The 21,415-nt window shown below is 36.4% G+C and overlaps 1 protein-coding gene across 1 annotated transcript in view; it reads right to left on the bottom strand.

The window, feature by feature from the left end:
• The window catches only part of NBEAL1 (neurobeachin like 1), a 116,398-nt gene that overhangs the window by 58,278 nt on the left and 36,705 nt on the right, over window positions 1-21,415 (bottom strand). The window contains exons 12-26 of the mRNA XM_081096172.1: window positions 20,677-20,760; window positions 17,341-17,439; window positions 16,673-17,253; window positions 15,425-15,557; window positions 14,116-14,235; window positions 12,859-13,162; window positions 9,668-9,753; window positions 8,389-8,478; window positions 6,755-6,923; window positions 6,196-6,329; window positions 5,610-5,769; window positions 5,413-5,515; window positions 4,322-4,478; window positions 2,388-2,546; window positions 799-958 (exon numbers count right to left, since the gene is read on the bottom strand). Coding sequence (XP_080952298.1) covers window positions 799-958; window positions 2,388-2,546; window positions 4,322-4,478; window positions 5,413-5,515; window positions 5,610-5,769; window positions 6,196-6,329; window positions 6,755-6,923; window positions 8,389-8,478; window positions 9,668-9,753; window positions 12,859-13,162; window positions 14,116-14,235; window positions 15,425-15,557; window positions 16,673-17,253; window positions 17,341-17,439; window positions 20,677-20,760 — 2,539 coding nt within the window. The remainder of the gene's footprint in view (window positions 1-798; window positions 959-2,387; window positions 2,547-4,321; window positions 4,479-5,412; window positions 5,516-5,609; window positions 5,770-6,195; window positions 6,330-6,754; window positions 6,924-8,388; window positions 8,479-9,667; window positions 9,754-12,858; window positions 13,163-14,115; window positions 14,236-15,424; window positions 15,558-16,672; window positions 17,254-17,340; window positions 17,440-20,676; window positions 20,761-21,415) is intronic.

Raw genomic sequence — 21,415 nt, 5'->3', positions numbered from 1 at the left:
AAAAAAGGATTATCTGACGTTTTAATTTTGCCTTTAACAATTTAAGCTCCCAAAAGAAAAAAGATAAAGTATTTTGTATATATTTTCTCTAGTGTCCATTTCTTATTTTAGAGACTCAATTATTTACTAATCAGTCAATCAACATTAAGTAAAGGCCTACCAAGTAAGGCACTGTGTTAGACCTAGGAAGAAAATAAGAAACAAAGGCACATAAGAAACAGTACCCAAGGAAAGCCTTGCTGAATCAAATAACAGGTCATTTAAGCCCAGCCAGTATGGCTCAGTGGTTGAACGTCGACCTATGAACTGTAAGGTCATGGATCAATTCCTGGTCATGGCACATGCCTGGGTTGTGGGCTCGATACCTCCCAGTAAGGGGTATGCAGGAGGCAGCCAATCGATTATCTCATTGATGCTTCTATCTCTCTCTCCCTTACCCCCGCCACTCTGAAATCAATAATAACATATTAAAAAACAACAACAGGTAATTTAAAAAGCTGAGGAAGGAGGGAGAAAAACCTTGAGGGGGGGAGGGATGAGAACCATCAAATAGAATTATGCTACTATGAAGAACATTCCTTAAAAATAATCAGGATTGCCCTAGCTGGGTGGCTCAGTTGGTTGGAGCATTGTCTTGTACACCAAAAGGTTTTGGGTTTGATCTTGGTCAGAGTACGTACAGAAGGCAACCAACCCCTTCCTCTCTCTCTAAAAAAACCAATGAAAACATATCCGCTGATGAGGATTAAAATATATATATTTTAAAAATATCATCAGTACCATTACCCTTTGTCATACCTGTATTTATGATTTGATTGATGAGGTTTTTAATGAGAGAAGTACTAACAGGTGTTTCATTTAGAAGGAGTCCCAATCCTGAATAGCCAACTTCTCTGAGTCGAATACGTTGTTTACTTCGTTCATATACATTTGTACATTTCAACATTTGTTCCATAACCTGGTCACAATTTTAATAGAGTCTTCTTAATATAGAGAACTAAGAACAGTGTGTCATAGGTTAATATTGAATAAGATATTGGTGTAATATGTTTTTTGAAACATAATTGTATTTCTTAAGTATAACCCCCCTCCCCCCCAAAAAAAACCCAGCACTAATAGGGAGGAGTGCTCCATATCTTATCATCATTCAAAAATAATTGAAAAATAAATTGGACTAAGACACATCTGTGTTAGAATAATTAATATGTTTAAAATTCTAGTTTACATGTACTTCTTAGCAGATGAAAGGAATAATATACATTTTCTTTTAATGGCTAAGGCATATATGGAAACAAACCCTGTAGCTTATAAGAGGAATAATAGTGTGTTCTCAAAGAGAACAAAGATCTTCTAGATTAGTCTAGTAATCCATTTATGTAGCAGTTATCAAAATAATTTTTAATAACAAAGAAATAGCTTGCAAAGCAACCTATCAATATGCTAAAATAGGTAATAAATCAGCAACCCCATACTTCTTAGAGTGAGCTCAACATTTTTCAAAAAGAGAAACTGAAACCATATATGGAAAGGGTAATCTTGAAAATAATATCATGAAGAATCCTTCCTAGGCCATTTTTTTAAGAAATAACAGTTAATCTCATCTCCACAAAGGAACATTTGTATGGGCAGATGCTTTAAAGAGTGACTTCATGGGTCACCACAATCAATACGCAAGAGACCACTTTTTAGTGTACCTTTGTTTTCTAAAGTTTAGGGATTTCAAACATAGGCAATCCAAATATGACTCATAAGGAGACTTTATAATGTAACACTAATGCTCTAAGAGGAAACAACTGTTGTAAGGCAATTAAGCATAATGAACAGGAGAATAAATCATGAAAAAAACAAAAGAATGTATTCAGCAACAGAAATATGACTGCCTCTGCTTTTAGTTAATAAAAAAGGTGTAGTGGGTGGCTTCAGCCAAAGTTCGGAGTTTGGAATAGTCTAGAGTGTTTAATAAAAATAGGTTCTATATTCTTTGACAAGACAAATTACAATTTTTTCTGCCTGAGTTTCTTCATCTGAAATGTGGGGATGAAAATAATACACACTTCATGAAGTTGTTGCAAGTGCCTGACAAATAGTGCTTATATAAGGTTAATTATGATCTGCCATGTAGACCCACCACAAGTGAAAATAGAGATGAGAGATTTTATATTGAGGATGGTATAACAAAGTACATTTTCCACTGAAATTATTGATAAGATTACAATATAGTTTTTTTAATATGCAAACAAAAACATGGAAAATATATATCAAAACAAATGTGACATTTATAATTAGAAGTAGATATAAAAAAGATTTACATTCATAGAATGTATATATTCCAAGTAAATTCATATTCCATAACTGTCCCAAAATATAAAGACATCTGAAAAATGTACCTTAAAAATGATTTCTCTTAGTCTGTCAGAGTACTTCTGATTTAAGAGCAAGGCATAAAGTATGTCAGCATTTCCTGGTTCAAACAGCAGTAAGAAAAGCTGACCTCTAGTTGGGCTGGTACGCAGGAGACTAAAGAGTATATCCAAAATTCCAAAGAGCTTTTAAAATCAAACAACACAAATCAAATGACCACACTCAGATATGGAAGCCAAACAAAATCATAAACCACAAACAGTTATTTAACTAAATCCTAAATACCCTAATATTCTAGCTTAACTGAACTGTCTGATGTCTTCTGAACCCTGCCTTTCACTCCATTATGCTTTTTGATTTATTCCACTTCCTTTTGTATATCTTCTCACTACCACATTTACCTGCTGAACCATACCAATTCTGCTTTATCCATATGAAAGCAATCTCTTCCATAAAGCCTTTCCTGGTCTCCTCACTATGTAATACTCTCGTATGAAAACCTCATAGGACTTTGTTTCTCTCTTATAGATGTTATCATGCTCTTTTTTTGTTTGTTTCATAATTACTTATAAACTTTTCTTACCCCTGCCTCCATTAGGCTAAAAGTAAAAATGATAATTGGTTCGTCAGTATAAACCTAGAATGGCTGGTATTGTTCTATACAGAGTTAAGTTTTCAAAAAATAATTCTTTGAATTGGCCAAGAAAATTTCATTGGCAATGAATCATAGCAGGTGACAATAGAGCTAACATTTAATAAGATGGCTACTCATTATTCTAAATGATAAGAAGCATTTGAAGTAGTCCGACCTTATAGGGAAACTGCCAAAGTTCACTTATCTATATAATACCAATTGTAACGGCATATAACCATTGAGTAAACAATGAGTATTTCATGATACAGGGAAAAATATTTAAGTCAACATAAATTAAAGCACCTCAAATTTGATGTTGAGAGTGGGATATAGAAAGAGCACAGAAACAGCAGTACAGACAATTGGTTCTTCTAGTCCCAGGTTTATCAGCGGTGTGACAAATTTTTAAGTCTCCAAATCTTTCTGAACATATATTTTCAAATGTACAAGTGGGAAGAGGAATTCCTGATCTGTATATTTTATACAAGTGGTTCTCAGATTCTACCATGTACCACAATCACCTGGAGAGCTTGATTCAGTAGTATCTTTTAATTTATAAAAAGTTCCCAGGTAAAGCTAACTAAACATTAAGAACCACTGTATTAAAAAGTAGTTCTGAGCTATAAATAAATAATGTATATAAAGACAGAAATACATTTATAATTTACTTTATGCAAAATTTTTATGAATCTATGTTAAAATTCATGTTAAAAATCTGCCCAGTAACTCTGATGATAGGTAAATGTACATTATGTGACCTATGAAAATAGGCTCAGAATTGCCAGACAAAGCAACTATTTTCACATCCTACTTTCTAGTTCATTAAAATATTTTAGTATACTGACATCTAGTTTATTAAACTTTCAGTTAGGAGATAAATTTTACTTATTTAACTGTATAATATTATATGCGACACTATAAACATTTTACTGTTAGAATGTTTATTATCTACACTAATAAAAGAGAAAGATGCAAACTGACTATACCTTCATGATGCCCACCAGCCAATCAGGAGTGAGTATGCAAATTAACCCAGCAAAGCTGTTAGGTTAATTTGCATACGCAGGCTCTGAGCAGCTGGGCAGGACACTTGCATCCCGCAGGCGTTCTGCACGCCCCAGCCACTCCTGGCTTCGGGGCAGCGTGGGAAGGCAGAAAGGCAGCTCTGGACCATAGTGAAGGCGGTGCCCGCAGCTAGGGGAAGGAAGGGCCATTCTTGCACGAATCTTCGTGCATCGGGCCTCTAGTACATATATAAGTTTAAAAGATGATGATACAGAAACTTAAATGTTAAAAGGAAAAATAAGATCATCTTGGGCACAATACCTGTTCTTCTTCATTAATAGCAGCTATGTAACCCATAATACTTTGTATCTCTTCATGAGTCCCACCTTTGCACAGAAAATATTTAATTAGTCCATACAAAGAAGTCCTTATTGTCCGAATATCATCTAGAGACAGCTCACTATATTTACAATCACTTCTGAAAGAGAAAGTAAAAGTGCAAGAATTGAAATTTAAAATTCTTATATTTGTGTATTCTATATAATAAAAGGCTAATATACAAATCTAACGAATGGAGGAATGACTGGTCGCTATGATGCGCACTGACCATCAGGGGGAAGATGCTCAATGCAGGAGCTGCCCCCTGGTGGTCAGTGCACTCCCACAGGGGGAGCACCACTCAGCCAGAAGCTGGGCTCACAGCTGGCAAGCACAGCGGCGGTGGCAGGAGCCTCTCCCACCTCCACAGCAGTCGGACATCCCCCGAGGGCTCCCAGACTGTGAGAGGGCACAGGCCAGGCTGAGAGGCCCCCCGCCCCCCAAATACTAACTGAGCGCACAAATTTTGTGCACTGGGCCTCTAGTTTTTACATAAAAAAATTAATTTAAAAAAGATGTTTCCATGTTATGATTAGTACTCATAACATAATGTTATTAACCAATGTTACTCCAATAAATTTAATTTTAAAAAAAGAAATCTATGGTATCTTTGGCTTCTTTTTCTAAACAGGAAACCTTCTGAAGTTAAGAGTTTCAATGACAAAGACATTAATGTATATATTATGCAACACTCACTATGTAGCAGACACAATTCCAAGTGCTTTATACATTATTAATTCATTTAATTTAATCCTCAAAACAACCATAAGATATCTCAGTTTTATTATATCCTTTTCACAGAACAGAAAACTTAAGCACAAAAAGTTGAGTAATTTGCCCGCGGTTAGTCAACTGAGGAAACACAAGATTCAAACCCAAAGTATATGATTCACTGTTTTTCATTTTGACCTCCACACTATCCTACCTCTCTGAAGTTAAAGGATATTAGAATTGCTGGAAAATAAACAATCTAGATATTCCAATCAAGTAGCAGGCAGAAAATATTAAACTGAGAAGGCGTAAGGACATCATACCCATAATAAATCCTGAGGGTATCCAGGAGAAACTGCACACCATACTTCTTTCTGAAAACTCTCCTGCTGTCTTTGATGATGGTGGAAAGATACTGTATATGACCTAAAACAGAAAGTTCACTCTTAAATGATATACCTAACATTAGTTATAGATTTCCAAAACAACTACAAAATTATATCTAACAGCCTGCTCTCACCAATTCTAAAGGGAAAATCTCCACGGTTCCAAATATGAAAGTCGAAAAGTAAATACTGATACATTTGTTGCAGGAGCTGCATATTTTTCTCTAATGATACTTGTTCAATTAGTAATTGAATTGCCATCAATACATTAACATCCATCAAGATGCTTGGCATCTGAAATCCAAACAGAAAAGGTTTCTGTAAAGTTCAGTTTAAATAATCATTATTATTAAGCTATAATTTCAAATAATTTATTCAGAACATCTACTAAATATAAAAATGTTGATTAGAAAAACATAAACAACTTAAGACAATTTTTCTGAAATACTGCTAGAACATATTTTCCTACTGTTATGAATTAATCGAATATCCCAAATAACAAAGCTAACAAACAAGGTCCTAGTATGTAAGATAAGTAATTCTTGTATAAGGTGATTTAATGATTCTTAAAATCTACTTGTGAAATAAATTATATGCACTAACATAACAAGGTGTAATAGTGTAATTAAAAAAAAATTTACTTATTAGGAAGAAAAACCTCCAACACTAACTGCTATTTACAATCATCAGCCAAATCTACATAATGTTAGACTAGCTCACCTTCTGAAGTAAGGCACCAAGAGTGGCAACTCCATGGGAGTGAATAAGATTGTCCTGGTTAATAGGATGTCTTTGAATCAAGTGTTTCACAATCAAGATAAATGTTGCAACTAAACTTCTCTCTAGTCTTGACTCTGTAATTGTGAACATGTCATTAATTATCATAATTACTCTAATCACTTTATATCATATTTTCTATATCATAATGACTATTGTAACATACAAAAATCCAGTTAAGAAATTTGCCTCCTACGGTCACTTATAGAACACAAATATCAGAGAAAGAAGCAATTGCATATGCACATGTCAATATTTTCTCTACCATAAATTTAACAATGTTGTCATATTTCCACTAAAAGTACAAACTTGGGATAAGAGTAAAACCAACATCTTAAGTCTTCTGACTAAAGTATTATAAACTTTCTGAACATTAGTAAAATTAGGGATGGGATGCCTCAGCTACAAATGGTTAAGTTTCTTCCTAACAGACATCTTAATCTATTTTCAACTAATTCTCCAATTTTTCAATGACTATTTTGTATTAATTTCATCTTAATACCTGATGTCTTTGGGGAGGTCGGTATCACCCAATCTCCTTCTACAGGTGTTATCAATTCAGAAACTGTTATTTCATTGATTCCTTCAGGAATCTGTTCTTCACTGAAGTGGCTAATTTGTTCCAACAGAGGAAAGAGTACATTTAATCCACCTATGCAGTTTATGATGTCCTGAAAAAAAAATTATAGTATTTTAATCTTTAAAACAAGGGCAATTTTGTCATTTGATAACTAGACAGTATGTATGAGGTTATAATTTACTAAATCTTTAGGCAATGTATGGAACAGTCTAAGCTACAGGAACCCTTGTATGGGCATATGCTTTAAAGAGCAGCCTTAGAAGTCACCATAATCAATACTCAGCAGAGACTAAGCTAGGTCATTTTTACTGCACCTTCATTTTCCAAAGTTCAGGAATTCCAAACAGGCAATCTAAACATGACATGAGCTGACTTTATAATGTAACACTAAGGATGTAAGAGGAAACTGTCTAAAGGCAATCAGGTATAATGAACAGGGGAATAAATCATGAAAAAAAAAAAAGAATATATTTGACAGGAGAAATATGACTGACTACTCTATTTTCACTTAACAAAAAAGGTGGAATAGGTGGCTTCAACCAAAGTTCAAAGTGACTATTTTGAATAGCTTAACAAAATATATTCAAAATCCTCTGACATGTTACTAATTTCTCTGCCTCGTCGTCTCTAAAATTAGGATGATATTAATTCCTACTTTGTAAAGTTGTTACAGGGATTAAGTAAGCTCGGTGCCTCACATATAGTGAGTCTACATAACATTAGCTGTTATGAACTGCTAAAATGTTCTAAACTGCCATGTAGACCCAGCTAAACTTTGTGTACAACCTCTTCATATTTCCAAGCCTTGTAAAACCAATCTTGCAAGTGACAGCCAAAGTTAACTTACAAATTGGTAAGCATATCATAAATCTTACTATGCTGATAGCTGTTCTTAAAATCAAAGAGAAAAAAGATTTATAGCCCAGTGGTGTGGCTCAGTGGTTGAGCGTTGACCTATGAACTAGGAGGTCATGGTTCGATTCCCGGTCAGGGCACATGCCCGGGTAGCAGGTTTGATCCCCAGTAGGGTAGTGGAGGCAGCCAATCAATGGTACTCTCATCACTGATGTTTTTATCTCTCTCTCCTTCTCCCTTCCTCTCTGAAATAAATAAATAAATAAATAAACCCATAAATAAATATTTACTTATAGCACAGAAATAACATGAGGATTAATACTAACTGATGGATTTATTTTTAGACAGGAGAAATTATCCTAATGATTTGTTCCACTGCAAGAATAAGCATATTCAATTGGTGTTAAAGTGACCAGAAGGGTTGAAATCTGCCACATAGTTTTAGGTATTAAATACCTTAACAAGTGGAGCAATTAATTAATAAGATAGTATATTTTTATCATGAAAATTGTTAAGCTGACAGCATAGTTTAAAACCTAAATTTCAAGCAAATCAGTCATTCAACTACTTATTTGTTCATCCTGTAAACATTTTAACGGTGACTACTTATTCAAATAAATCTGGAGGTGCTTAAAACCTAAACCCTTCTAAAGAATCAGTAAACTTACAAAAATGTTGCCTACAACTTATCATTAACTTACCTTAATGTCCCAGTTTACTACTTTGTTTCCTGTTAACCTTCCATGCAAACAATTAGTAGATAAATCAAGACAGATTGAATTTTTGCAGGCCTAAGAATAAATAAATAAATAAATAACATGGCAAACAGCTAAGCACAACGAAGACAAAACATAACTTTAACTATAGATGGAACATTTCACCATAACTTTAAAAGGTATATAGCATAGTCCTAAGATGCCTACAATATTAAAGTTTAGTATTATTAGTCTCTGATTGTTTCTTAAAAGAATCAGGGACTAGATTCTAAAGTACTCATCAAATGCAGGTCACTGCTGCTTGTCATCTGACAGATGAGTTAAGGCTAGAACTTACCACTCACCAACCACATAGTTTTACATTTCTTTCTCTTTTAAACCAATATATGCAAGAAGACTTTTTTGCCTTTTTAAAAACATTGATAATTGGGAAATTTAGGTGAAGAGTATATAAGACTTCACCTTACAAATTCTCTCAAATTCTTTCAAATTCTCTCTAGGTTTGAAATTAATCAAAATAAAAAGTTCGGGGGAAATTCCAACTGATAAGTAAATTTTATTAGGCTAGATATAACAAATGAGTATTCAAAGTAATAAACTATGGCCAGAAGACTAAACTAGAAGACTAAACTAGGAAAAAGTTCTATAATGTATAATCTCACACAGCAAAAGCATTTTCTTGGTCAATGTAACATTGAATATAATGAGGGCAACTGACAGTTTGTTTTTGCAACTTCTCCCTTTTCTTTCTCCCAGCTCTACCTTTGATCTCTTTCACTTGGTCCTTGCTGACCTTTTGTCCAAGGGAAAAATTACTAAGAATGGTATGCTTATAGGAGGTTGCTTTTTTCTCCATGCTAAGTAAACATTCCTTTTTTGTTTTTGTTTTCTAACATCCTATTTTAAAAATTAACAAAGCAAATGCTGAGCAATTCTGTTTTCTTGCTCCTTCCAAAAAAGTAGGGGGGAAAAAATTTAAACAGTTTCATTTACTGAAGTTGATTCATTTGTACAAATTCCCATTATAGCTATTCCTATTCATATTATTGGGATGACTAATGATCACATTTAAACTGTAGATGAGAGGTGCACCTTTATTTTTAATGCTTCTCATCTTCCTTTGAAAATTAATAATTTTTAATGGCAATTCAAGCCCCTTCTCAATTACCCACTGAAATGACAAAAGAAATATAAAAACAAATTCTAGTTCATAGATAGCATAGTTAGTTACAACTAGAAAAACAATCCATGAATTTACTCTGACCTTTGCAGTATAATGAAGGAGGACATTACCAGGCAGGTCCGCCATGTCAGACTCTTGAAATTTCCAAGGGCTTAAACAGTTTGGACCTAAAAATTATTTATACACACAAACACACACACATATCATTGAATAGATTTGGCCTCTTCAGTTCTGCGTAATCAGAACAAAATTTTAAATTGAGCTGTTTCTAGTTACTCATATAACACAGTTAAAACACACTAGCCAAAATGTACTTTATTTTTATATCACTTTTAATATATCTGAATAGATATCATAGAAATGGAGTAACAAATGAGCAGGACAAAACTCTTTACTAATAAAAAATCAAATCAAAGAAATACAATTAAAACTGGTTCCATTTTACATTTAAAAATGGAGGAAACAGTATTGAGGCTGTGATGAATTTGGTATACTCATGCATTACTGGTAAGGACTGTATATCCCTTTTGGAAGCTGATTGGGTGATATGCATTGAGAACCATAATAATATGCACACTCTGAATATTTATCCTGCAATTTTATCATAAGGATATCTGTCAAAATAAGAAAAAACAGTAAGTACAACAGTTCATCATCTACACTAAGGATAGCCTAGGGCTGTCACTACCTAACGACCAGAGGGATGACCGGTCACCAGGAAGTGCATGGAGCACCTCTCGGTCCCTCCCCCGAGGCCCACAAGGCTGGTGGCCAGCGGGAGGGGCAGCAGGGGGGAGAGGGGCGAGGCAGGCACGGAAAGGTACTTAGTCTCTGGCCTGGTGCTGGGCCGGAGGCCTAAGGACCTCACCACTGCAGCAGCGGCTATGGATCAGGCCCAGAGAGAGAGGCAGGATCTGATTAGCAGCTGCTGTGGAGGCTGCGGATCAGGCCCGAAAATAAACCCGGAGAGAGAGACAGCTGTCAGAAGGGCCATTTTGGATTTCCCAGAAGAGCCAATGGCTGCCTAGAAGGCAGAGCTTTTGATGCTGACTGGTGTAGAAACTGACCAATCAGAATCAAATTTGGGTGAACTATGAGGAGCCAATGGCTGCCTAGGAGGCAGAGCTTTTGACACTGACTGGCATAGAAACTGACCAATTAGAACCTAATCTGGGTGAACTGCGAAGGCAGAACCTAAGGTAGGGGCCGAGGAGGGGTTTTAAGGGCAATAGCTGTTTGGTGTAAGGTATAAGAAAGCGGTTCAATTTTTTAATAACCAGTTTGGCGGTATAATGCATATGGCTGGCTATCAGTCCAGATATAGGGATTATGTATTTCTGTCTGCAAAGAGCATCTCCTCCTGCTAAAAAAGACTTTTCCCCCTCATTTAAGCAATCCTATCCTATATAATCTATCTATACTAAAAAAAAGGTGATATGCTAATTAGACCGGGTCAACCAGCCACCTTCCAGACAAAGCCATTGTGGTGGGGGCCAAGGCAGAGGTAGTTAGGGGTGATCAGGCTGACAGAGGAGGGCAGTTGGGGGCGAGATCAGGCTGGCAGGGGGTTAGGAGCAATCAGGCTGGCAGGGGAGAGCCATTGGGGGCGACCAGGCCGGCAGGGGAGGACAGCTGGGGGCAAGATCAGGCCGGCAGGGGAGGGCAGTTGGGGGTGATCAGGCCAGCAGGAGAGCAGCTAGGGGTGATCAGGCAGGCAGGCAGAGGTGGTTAGGGGAGATCAGAGAGGCAGGCAGAGGGGTTAGGGGCAATCAGGCAGGCAGGCAGAATGGTTAGGGGTGATCAGGCATGCAGGCAGGTGAGCTGTTAGGAGCCAGCGGTCCCAGAGAGGGTGTAGGCTGGGCTGAGGGACACACACACCCCCCCCCCGCCCATGCACAAATTTTGTGCACCAGGCCTATAATATTGAATATTTACGTTTATATCAATATTAAAAATTATAAACAGCCTAAGTAAATCATGCATTATGAATCCAATATAATATGCAACAATTAAGAACAATCATTATGAACACTATGTTACAAATAATTATTATTTACAAGAGCAGAATTATAAGTAGGAAAAATTGTAAGAATAAAATCAAAACTATAGAGCTGTGATAATTGCACTAAATGACTTATTATTAATTTGGAATTTACATGGATTATAATGTTCAACTTCAAATACTTTGGTGAGTTTTAAAGTAATAAAAACTTTGAAAGTTTGGACATTTTCATTCATCTCAAATCTCCCATGTAATCTATAAAAGAAATTTTGACACTAATAAGTTATTCTGCAGCGTTAATATACATGGCTACTTAAGGCTTAACTCCTGAACAACCTACTAAAATACAGTTATAATTTTGAAAATAACTATAATGCAATTATTAAAATAAGAATGCTATGTAATATACTTGAAAGTTAAGAAAGATCTTAAATATTATTATTATTAAATATATTTCTTTATTGATTTCAGAGAGGAAGGGAGAAGGAGAGATAGAAACATCAATGATTAGAGAGAATCATTGATTGGCTGTCTCCTGCACACATCCCCTATTGGGGATCGACCCCGCAACCCAGGCATGTGCCCTTGGCCGGAATCAAACCTGGGACCCTTCAGTCCGCAGGCTGATGCTCTATCCACTGAGCCAAGCCAGATAAGGGCTTAAATATTATTAACACATATGAAAAATTGTAATTCTGAGAGTGGATGGAGGTGTTAACTACCACAGCAATCATTTTACAATATATATGTGTATTAACTCATCACACTGTATACCTTAAATGTACGTATATTATATGTCAATAACATCTGAATAATGCCAAGGGGGGGAAGAATGGTGTGTGGGAGGTTTTTCCCCCCTTTCCTTTAAGCTTCAATTAAAACAAATATACCTTTCAGATTTAGGCAACAGAAAAAAACTAAGTTTAATTAAACCAGTTGTTCTCAACCTTCCTAATGCTGCGACCCTTTAATACAGTTCCTCATGTTGTGGTGACCCCCAACCATAAAATTATTTTTGTTGCTACTTCATAACTGTAATTTTGCTATTGTTATGAATCGTAATGTAAATATCTGATATGCAGGATGTATTTTCATTGTTACAAATTGAACGTAATTAAAGCATAGTGATTAATCACAAAAAAATATGTAATTATATGTTTTCCGATGGTCTTAGGCGACCCCTGTTAAAGGGTCGTTCGATCCCCAAAGGGGTCGCGACCCACAGGTTGAGAGCCACTGAATTAAACAGTATGAATGTTAATATACGCACCTGCTAAATATAATGCCTTCACCTGAGGAGGCTGTATGGCTTCATAGAAGATGATAACAGACCCTAGCTGACCCTCCAGAGATGTGGGACATCCCCATTCACTGTCCTGGGTTCCCGCAGATATCAATTTGGTCATCAATTTTGATTTTTCAATTGTTCCTCCCCAGGAGGCTGATGACAGAATTCCACCAAATGATGTCCGATGAGGGGTAATGGGAGAAGAAAAAGGTGGATCTGGGATTTGGGATGGTGGAGGAGTGGTGGTTCTTTGCCCAGCTGAACCAATGCAGCAAGAAATAAAAGGCTAAAAATTAGGAAACAAAACAAATTACACTCTTTTAATTAAATTTCTATCCTCATATTTAAAATGAAACAGTACATAAAATTAAGCAAATAAATACATCTGCCGGATCATATATGTGTATGCATGTGTACACATAAGAGAATATTACAGATGTTACCTTAGACCTATTTGATTTGGATGCATTACTTTTATAATCTCACTTTATATCCTTTTGCAAATTTTTAATTTTTAATGAGTGTATATGAACAAAATTTTTAACAACTTTACTCTATTATGAAATAGGGGAAACTCCTTTTCTCCCTTCAAATTTATAAACAGAGAAATTATACATCAGTAAAATAATGCCAATTACAGGTTACCCTGAAATGGTCATTGAGATAAACAGCAACAAGAAATTACTAGAATCCTAGGACTCGGGAAGCAATCTAATCCATACCATTACCTTCAGAAAAGGCCCTTTCAAAATTATCCAAATACTTTCAAAGAACTTTTGCACTAATGTTCTTTAAGAGTCACCCTAGAAAATAAATTCCAACTATAATGTGAAGATGTAAAGTTTCCTCATTATTGTTTCAAATTCACAAGAAAATGAAACAAGTTCATCATAACAGTTTGTATTTCGTATAGTTGGAGAGCTTTATTAAAGGATCCTTTGCTCTGCTCTCTTCATTTTCTTTGGTTTTCCTTTGGCTGTTGTGTGTGGTTTTTGTTTTTCTAAGTCTTTAATTACATTTATTTCTTCATTGAATTGTTTTTATTACATGTTGTCTGACTTCATCTAATGATGACAGGCTAACTGAGTTAAATATGAACCTACTATATCTTGGTATACAGGAAACATTAAAATTTTATGGGCACATATTTAGAATAAAGAGAACCTTCCACATTAAACTGAAAATTTTCAAGAATTCTCAATCAATTGGTCCTATAAAGAGTAGGTGAGATGTGCTTACTTCATTCATAGCAGGAAATCTGAGAGGAGCAGAGACCTTCTGCTGGCCATTATCGTAGATATAGACAAGGCTCTGACCAAAGGGCCTTTTTCCAGGCATGTGAACAATGGTTATGTTGTGCTGGTAAAGTAAAACATATATTTAAAGGTGAGAATCACATTAAGTTTTCGAATGATAATGTTATCAGAGTATTTAGTACCTCTCTAACTAGTTTGTGTGAAGAGCAGAACATTAAGTTTAAGCATGACTAAATGCTGATTAAAATGATGATTTTGCCCGGCTGGTGTGGCTCAGTGGTTGAGCTTCGATCTATGAACCAGGAGGTCAGTTTGATTCCCTGTCAGGGCACATGCCCGGGTTGTGGGCTTGATTGCCAGTAGGGGGTATGCAAGAGGCAGCTGGTCAATGATTCTGTCTCATCACTGAGGTTTCTATCTCCCTCTCCCTCTCCCTTCCTTTCTAAAATCAATAAAAATGTTCTTTAAAAAATGATCTTAAATAACTTTCCTGAAGTACTATTAAAGCACTTACATCTATTCTAGAAAATCTATACACAACTGTTACATAGTATCTTTTCTGCATTTTCCAAGTCTATGAGTATTCTTTAGAATCAATTTTTTCTAATGAGAAGCATTTTATATTTTAAGAGCAGCAACAGAAATGTAGTTTTTAACAATTTATGTTGTCATTTTAAATTGGAATTCAAAAATCAAATTTAGGTCTAGAACACATCAAAGAAGTAACATTGCATTATTTAGCAGAAAAATGACTACTGCTAAATTTACAATGATAATGATAAAGAGTATTAACTTCCTTATAGATGAACTTCAACATGAATAGAGAGTGAAAATTAATTAATTTTCAAAAAGGAGATGACACCTTAGTTGATGTTGCTCAGTGGTTAGAGCAATGGCCCGCACATCAAAGGATCTCGTCTGGTCAAGGGCATGTACCTGGGTTGCAGGTTCAATCCCTGGCCCCGGTTGGGACACATGAAGGAGGCAAATGATCAATGTGTCCTTCTCACATCATCAATGTTTCTCTCTCTCTCTCGCTCTCTCCCTCCCACCCTCCCTTCAAAAAAATCAATAGAAAAAATGTCCTTGGGAGAGGATTAACAAAAAAAAGCAGATGACAACACCTGATGTACATGCACCAAATGTGTGCTTTTTAAAAGAAAAAAAAATCAAGAAGTGAAATGTATGGGGACAGCTAGAAGGGGTCAATGGGGGAAAAGGGGAACATATGTAATACTTTCAACAACAAAGATTTTTTTAAAAAAAGTTAAATGTGATGCCCTAAGCCTTACCCAGAGAGAATCACAGAAACTGTGATCAGGAAGCATAACGGTCGCATATTCTCTTTTTGTGCACACAGCCACAACCAACATACCTGAATGGGTAATAAAGGCTTCAAAACCCATGCCACTTCCTGTAAAAAAGCTAACAAAAATATATATTATCAGAACTTTTAAAATCAGTTTTTAGTTTTATCATCACTGAGGCACAAAACACCACATCATCATGATGAATATCTTTATCAAACAAGTCATGGCGCCGAAACCGGTTTGGCTCAGTGGATAGAGTGTCGGCCTGCGGACTGAAAGGTCCCAGGTTCGATTCCGGTCAGGGGCATGTACCTGGGTTGTGGGCACATCCCCGATGGGAGATGTGCAGGAGGCAGCCGATCGATGTTTCTCTCTCATCGATGTTTCTAACTCTCTATCTCTCTCCCTTCCTCTCTGTAAAAAATCAATAAAATATATTTTAAAAAAAAACAAGTCATGGCTTATATTCTATTATCACATGTCAGTTCAACCTTGCTTCAACAATGTTTTTTAAGTCTTTTTTGGGGGCATAAGAGTTGAGTAAATTATAAAAGGTAGTCTTATAGGTTGAATCCCATGAGTAAACAATAGTAAAGCTGTAAGCTTTCAAATCTTAAAAATTTGCCCAAATAAGATTCAGAAAGCATAAATAAAGGTCTTAAAATTCAAAGGCATATAAAAATTATTACTGAAGTAACTAATTTTGGATGTACATACTAGTACATAAAGGTTTCCTGGTCCTTCATATAATTACATAGCACCTTCAATGGGATAGAGAGATTATCATTCAATTTCAAATTTATTACTCCTTTTTTCTCCATTTTTACAATATTTTTAAGATGGAACTTGTTTCCAAACTAACCTCAGAACTTAACTAGAAAAATATTTAAGATATACAATTAATATTATGAAAGCAACAAAGCACCTATAATTAAACTGTATACACCCTAAGGATGAAGAAGCTTCAGGTAACTTGTATATTTAAAACTAGATGCTTGAGCTGCATTTCTGCTTTTGAGCTCCACCACACACACACACACACACACACACACACACACACACACCCTGCTGTGGGGGAAAGGACTGACATTTTCATTCAAGTTACCTGAGAAATAAAATTTTATAAAAATTAAAAATATATTAAAAATTGGTGCTTGAAAAAGCTTTTTAAGAATCACAGCATGTATCCTATGACAGCATTCACTTATATTTTATAACTTGTACCAGTACCTGTACAACTGTTTCCTTTTTCCTCCTTTGTTAGCATTGCCAAGAGTCAACTGATCCTGATCTAAGCAAAACCAAGCATTGAAAGAAAAGGCAGACCCTGGCCATTTCTGTATGGAAGGCACAGAAATTCCTGCCATACTATGTGACAAATTGAAATACTGCAGTGCACTCTCTAGACTTTGTTTTCGGGCCATTGTCAGGATTGCTCGAGTCACAGGAGTAGTGTAAGGGTGTATATACTCAGATTCATCCACTCTCAGCAATCTTAGTAGTCGACGGATTTCTTCTGAGCTCACTGACTGACTCCCCAAGGAACCATGGAGAGCAATCAGGTTCTCAGCACAAGTTCGATGAAGGGAAGAATGGGAATCAAGGGTTTCAATGATTCTAATTCCCATGTTTGAATTGACACAAGTAGTTCGACTCTGCCTATTAATACAACAAATTCTTTTCAGCCAGTCAGAGATGAAGATCTGCAGGTCTTGGGATTCTAGCTCAGGAAGCCACTGGATAAGAAGCAAGAGAGGCTGGACATTACTAATGCCCAAAATCCCAACTGAAGTGTGGTCACCCTCTACAGCCTGTAAATCAACAGAAGAGATAAAAGGTTAGTTACTGTCTTTGATATGGAAATAACAGAATTTTTCTTAATAGAGCTAAAAACTCACCATATTCATAAGTTCTTTAAGTAGTTCCAGTGATGGCTGACCCAGGGACTTTAATACTTCAAACATATGTGCATAACCAATTCTTTCTTTAAATACTTCCTAGGGGAGGGAAAATAAATACATCAAAGCATATTTTCAAAGGTCAAATTTGCTGGAGTATTTTTTAAAATGTTGAATAATATCCATTTAAGCTAATGAATTTAATATTAAAAAAATTATGAGTTTAACATTTCTGTTTTCTCAAATCACATGTCTCTTCTTAAAATAAACTCCATATACCTTCTGGAATACAATGTTACAATAATGTACCAAAATGTAAAATAAATAAAATTAGCAAATAGTTGTGTATCATAAAATGATTGTATTTTACAGGTTAGGTTACATGACACTTTACTTTCTTCACTTGATTTATAATTACGGCAGTATTATATTAAGTCAAAACGAAAATGGAGAAAAAATGAGAATTTGGTAGTAACAGGAGTCACATAGCAGCCTCAAAGGACAAAAGAGTCCTGACAATTTTGAGTAGTGGCCAAAACAAAACAAAACAAAACAAAAAACTGGGTAGTTTTCTTTTGACACTTTGTTATCTAAAGCATGGGTGGAGAACGTCTGGCCTGCGGGCCATATAAGGCCCATGGAATCATTTGGTCTGGCTCTGCTAAGGCATTAGGGATAAGTTAATTAAATGTCTGACCAAATACAGCAGGCTAATTTTTAAGTTGATACTTTTGTAAGGTCCTGGAATGATGTTTTAAATATCCAAACAGCCCTTGGCAGAAATAAGGTTCCCCACCCCTGATCTAAAGGGTCTGAATTAAGTGGAACATTGAGCTCATTCTAGTAAGGTCTAAACCACATTTATGAACTAGTGAGACACAAAAAAACCTAGCAACACTAAACTGGTCCAGTAAAGTAGGCAGAAATATATATACTCATTATAATATCAAAAGATTTAAACTAAATGAGTAAAACTGGGGAGGAGAATCAAGGGTAGAAAATATTCCCAAAAGGTATTTTTTAAATACAAGCAATCCATTATACTCATACGCCAAAATACTTAGAACTTGAAATGATCTTTTTCCTTACATAAACTGTCATAAATGAAGATTAGATTCCCAAGCCAGCCTGTAACAGTTGTAAAAGCCTATTCAGCAGAAATCTAACCAAGATTCATATATAGCAAGAATATAGAGCAAAAGTTAGTCCCCTAACAAAAAACAACAAAGAGTGGAATATAACTGAAGGTAGGGCTCAGGGAAAAAGGAGTAATTCATTCCTTTCTGGTATTAGAAAGGTAATTGAGGCATAAAGCATATTAGAAGTGATGGATAAAAAAGTAAATCCTATATAATATCCTATATAATAAAAGGGCAAATATGCAAATTGACCCTAATGGTGAAACAACTGGGAATGACTGGTTGCTATGACGCGCACTGACCACCACGGGATAGACACTCAATTCAGGAGCTGCCCCGTGGTGGTCAGTGCACATCTACCGGGAGAACGCCGCTCAGCCCGAAGCCGGCTCATGGCTCACCAAGGCAGCAGCGGTGGCGGGAGCCTCTCATGCCTCACGGTAGCACAAAGGATATCCAACTAATGGCTTAGGCCCGCTCCCCACAGGTGGACTGCCGGGAGCTGGTCCATGCTTGCTGTTTCAAGGGACCTGGCATATATGGCATACTGTTCTTAATATGTTTGCTCACCTTCTAGGCACTATGTGTTTTAACCAAGGTCTCTGAGAAAGGTTGTTTCCCCAGGTAGGGATTTTCCCCTGAAGTTAGGGAGGGAATAAAACCTCTTAACTAAGTGCCAGGTGGGTAATTAATCACTTTAACTACGAACAATCATGCTTAAGCTACATAATCTTTACTCCCTGGAATGGAGATAAGAAACACCCTAACCTTTGAAATAGAGATTGATAGGATTGGAATCAACTGGTATAAATACAGATGTAAGAAGACAGAACGGAGAGAGACAGAACCTAGGCACAGAACCTACACAGAACGTTCTCTAGAGACAGAAGAACTTCACTGGAGAGAACATGGCAAAAGATCCTGGACAGAAACTGGCCTCAGAACCTAGAGACAGAACCTAGCGAGAGAACATGGCAAAAGATCCTGGACTGAACCTGACTACAGAAATTGGCAAGAGAACCTGACTAGAACTTGGTAACTGAACCTGGCTGGAGAACCCGGACAGAACCTGGCTGGAGAACCTAGCGAGGGAACATGGCTACAGAACCTGGCTGGAGAACCTGGAGAACCTGCCTGGAGAACCTAGCAAGAGACCATGGACACAGAACCTGGCTGGAGATCCTAAGCAGAACCTCTCTGGAGATCGAGACCAGAACTTGGCTGGAGATCCTGGCTAGGCTGCTGATCAACTGAACACTGTCTCCGTGTTATTCCTTCTTCGCCGACTCCGTCCACGCCTTTGGGGACCCCTGGACCCGCTGGGGTTGGACCCCGGCAGTGGACATTCCCCAAGGGCTCCTGGGCTGCCAGGGGGATGTCTGACTGCCAGCTTAGGCCCAATCCTCCAGGGAGCGGGCCTAAACCGTCAGTCAGACATCCCCCGAGGGGTCCCGGACTGCGAGAGGGCACAGGCTAGGTTGAGGGACCCCCAAGTGCACGAATTTTCATGCACCGGGCCTCTAGTGCTAATAACAATAGACAATAACATTTTAAACACTTATATGTGCCTAACACTATGCTTACCACTTTGTATAGATGATCTCACTATCTTTAAAACTACTCAATGAGGAAACTACTATCACAAAATGAGTATAGAGTCAGAGTCAATGGTAGTGAAACAAATGAGAAGAAAAAGAAAATACTAAGTGACCACAACCAAAGAGCAAAGTTTTCATTGCCATATGGAAAAACAAGTCCAGAATTGATAGGGATATTGACGTGTGAAAAATGTCCATGTTCTCATCAGTCAGAAATGACCAAATAGTGAAAGTGTGATTATTTTATTAATAAAAAAAACTGTAACATTTAATTCTTTAAATGCACTACATAAAATCACTTAAAAAATCATTTCACCATTTCAAAACCAATGCTCTCTACCCATGTGTTGACTGACACTAAAGCCTTACTAGCTTGCAGTTTAGTCATCAATGTCTTAATCCCAAAGCAGTGATCACAGGCATCTGTCTTGAAAATTATCACGAAAAAAAACTCCTACACTAAGATGAGATATTTTGTGAACTATTTCATTTCAGGCATGAAACTTTACGCATTACACTTTCCTATGTGACTTTGGGGATTATATATTGAAAACTCATAAATCTAAGATAACATTTTATAACTTAGGGATATGTTTTACCTTAGCAGCTGGAGATTTGCTCATTACTGCTGTCAAAGCCTGAATGGTTGATACAGCCAAACAATCCAACTGTCCCTGAAATGCCTATCAGATGGGAAAAAGCAAGAAATTAATAAATGTAGTCAAGGTTTGTATTCAGTTAGGAAACCTTTGTTCTGCAAAGCTGAAAAAATAATTACTTAACATGCAATACATTCCTCTTTCAATAAAACTGATTTCTGAAACAATATAGAACCTGCAAGAAAAATTACCTACTTGAGAGAAAATAAGCCATGTGTCAAGGATAGGGTTACATTCACTCATTACATTAAAATGTGTTTTTTGGGGGGGAGGGGATCAACAACACAAAACACCAAGCTTAATACATGCTTTTTATTTAAAAATGGACAATCTCAAGAGGAAGGGAGGGAGGTCTATCATTGGAAATTCTATTATGTTTTAATCTTCCTAAAAAATACACATGAACTTCCTACACTTAAATTTCATTAGCCTGTTAAATGAGATGTCTAAAATAGTTTTATCTACTTAGTTTCCAAATCCTGAAATGATATGTGCATGCACTAATCAATCATACGTGCAAACAATAAAGTGTATCTATTTTTTTTTTAATATATTTTATTGATTTTTTACAGAGAGGAAAGGAGAGGGACAGAGAGCTAGAAACATCGATGAGAGAGAAACATCGATCAGCCGCCTCCTGCACACTCCCCACTGGGGATGTGCCCGCAACCAAGGTACA

This window comes from Myotis nattereri (genome assembly GCF_964212035.1).
Source record: "Myotis nattereri genome assembly, chromosome: 7".
Taxonomy (NCBI): Eukaryota; Metazoa; Chordata; class Mammalia; order Chiroptera; family Vespertilionidae; genus Myotis; species Myotis nattereri.
This window is presented reverse-complemented; position numbering and strand designations above follow the sequence as displayed.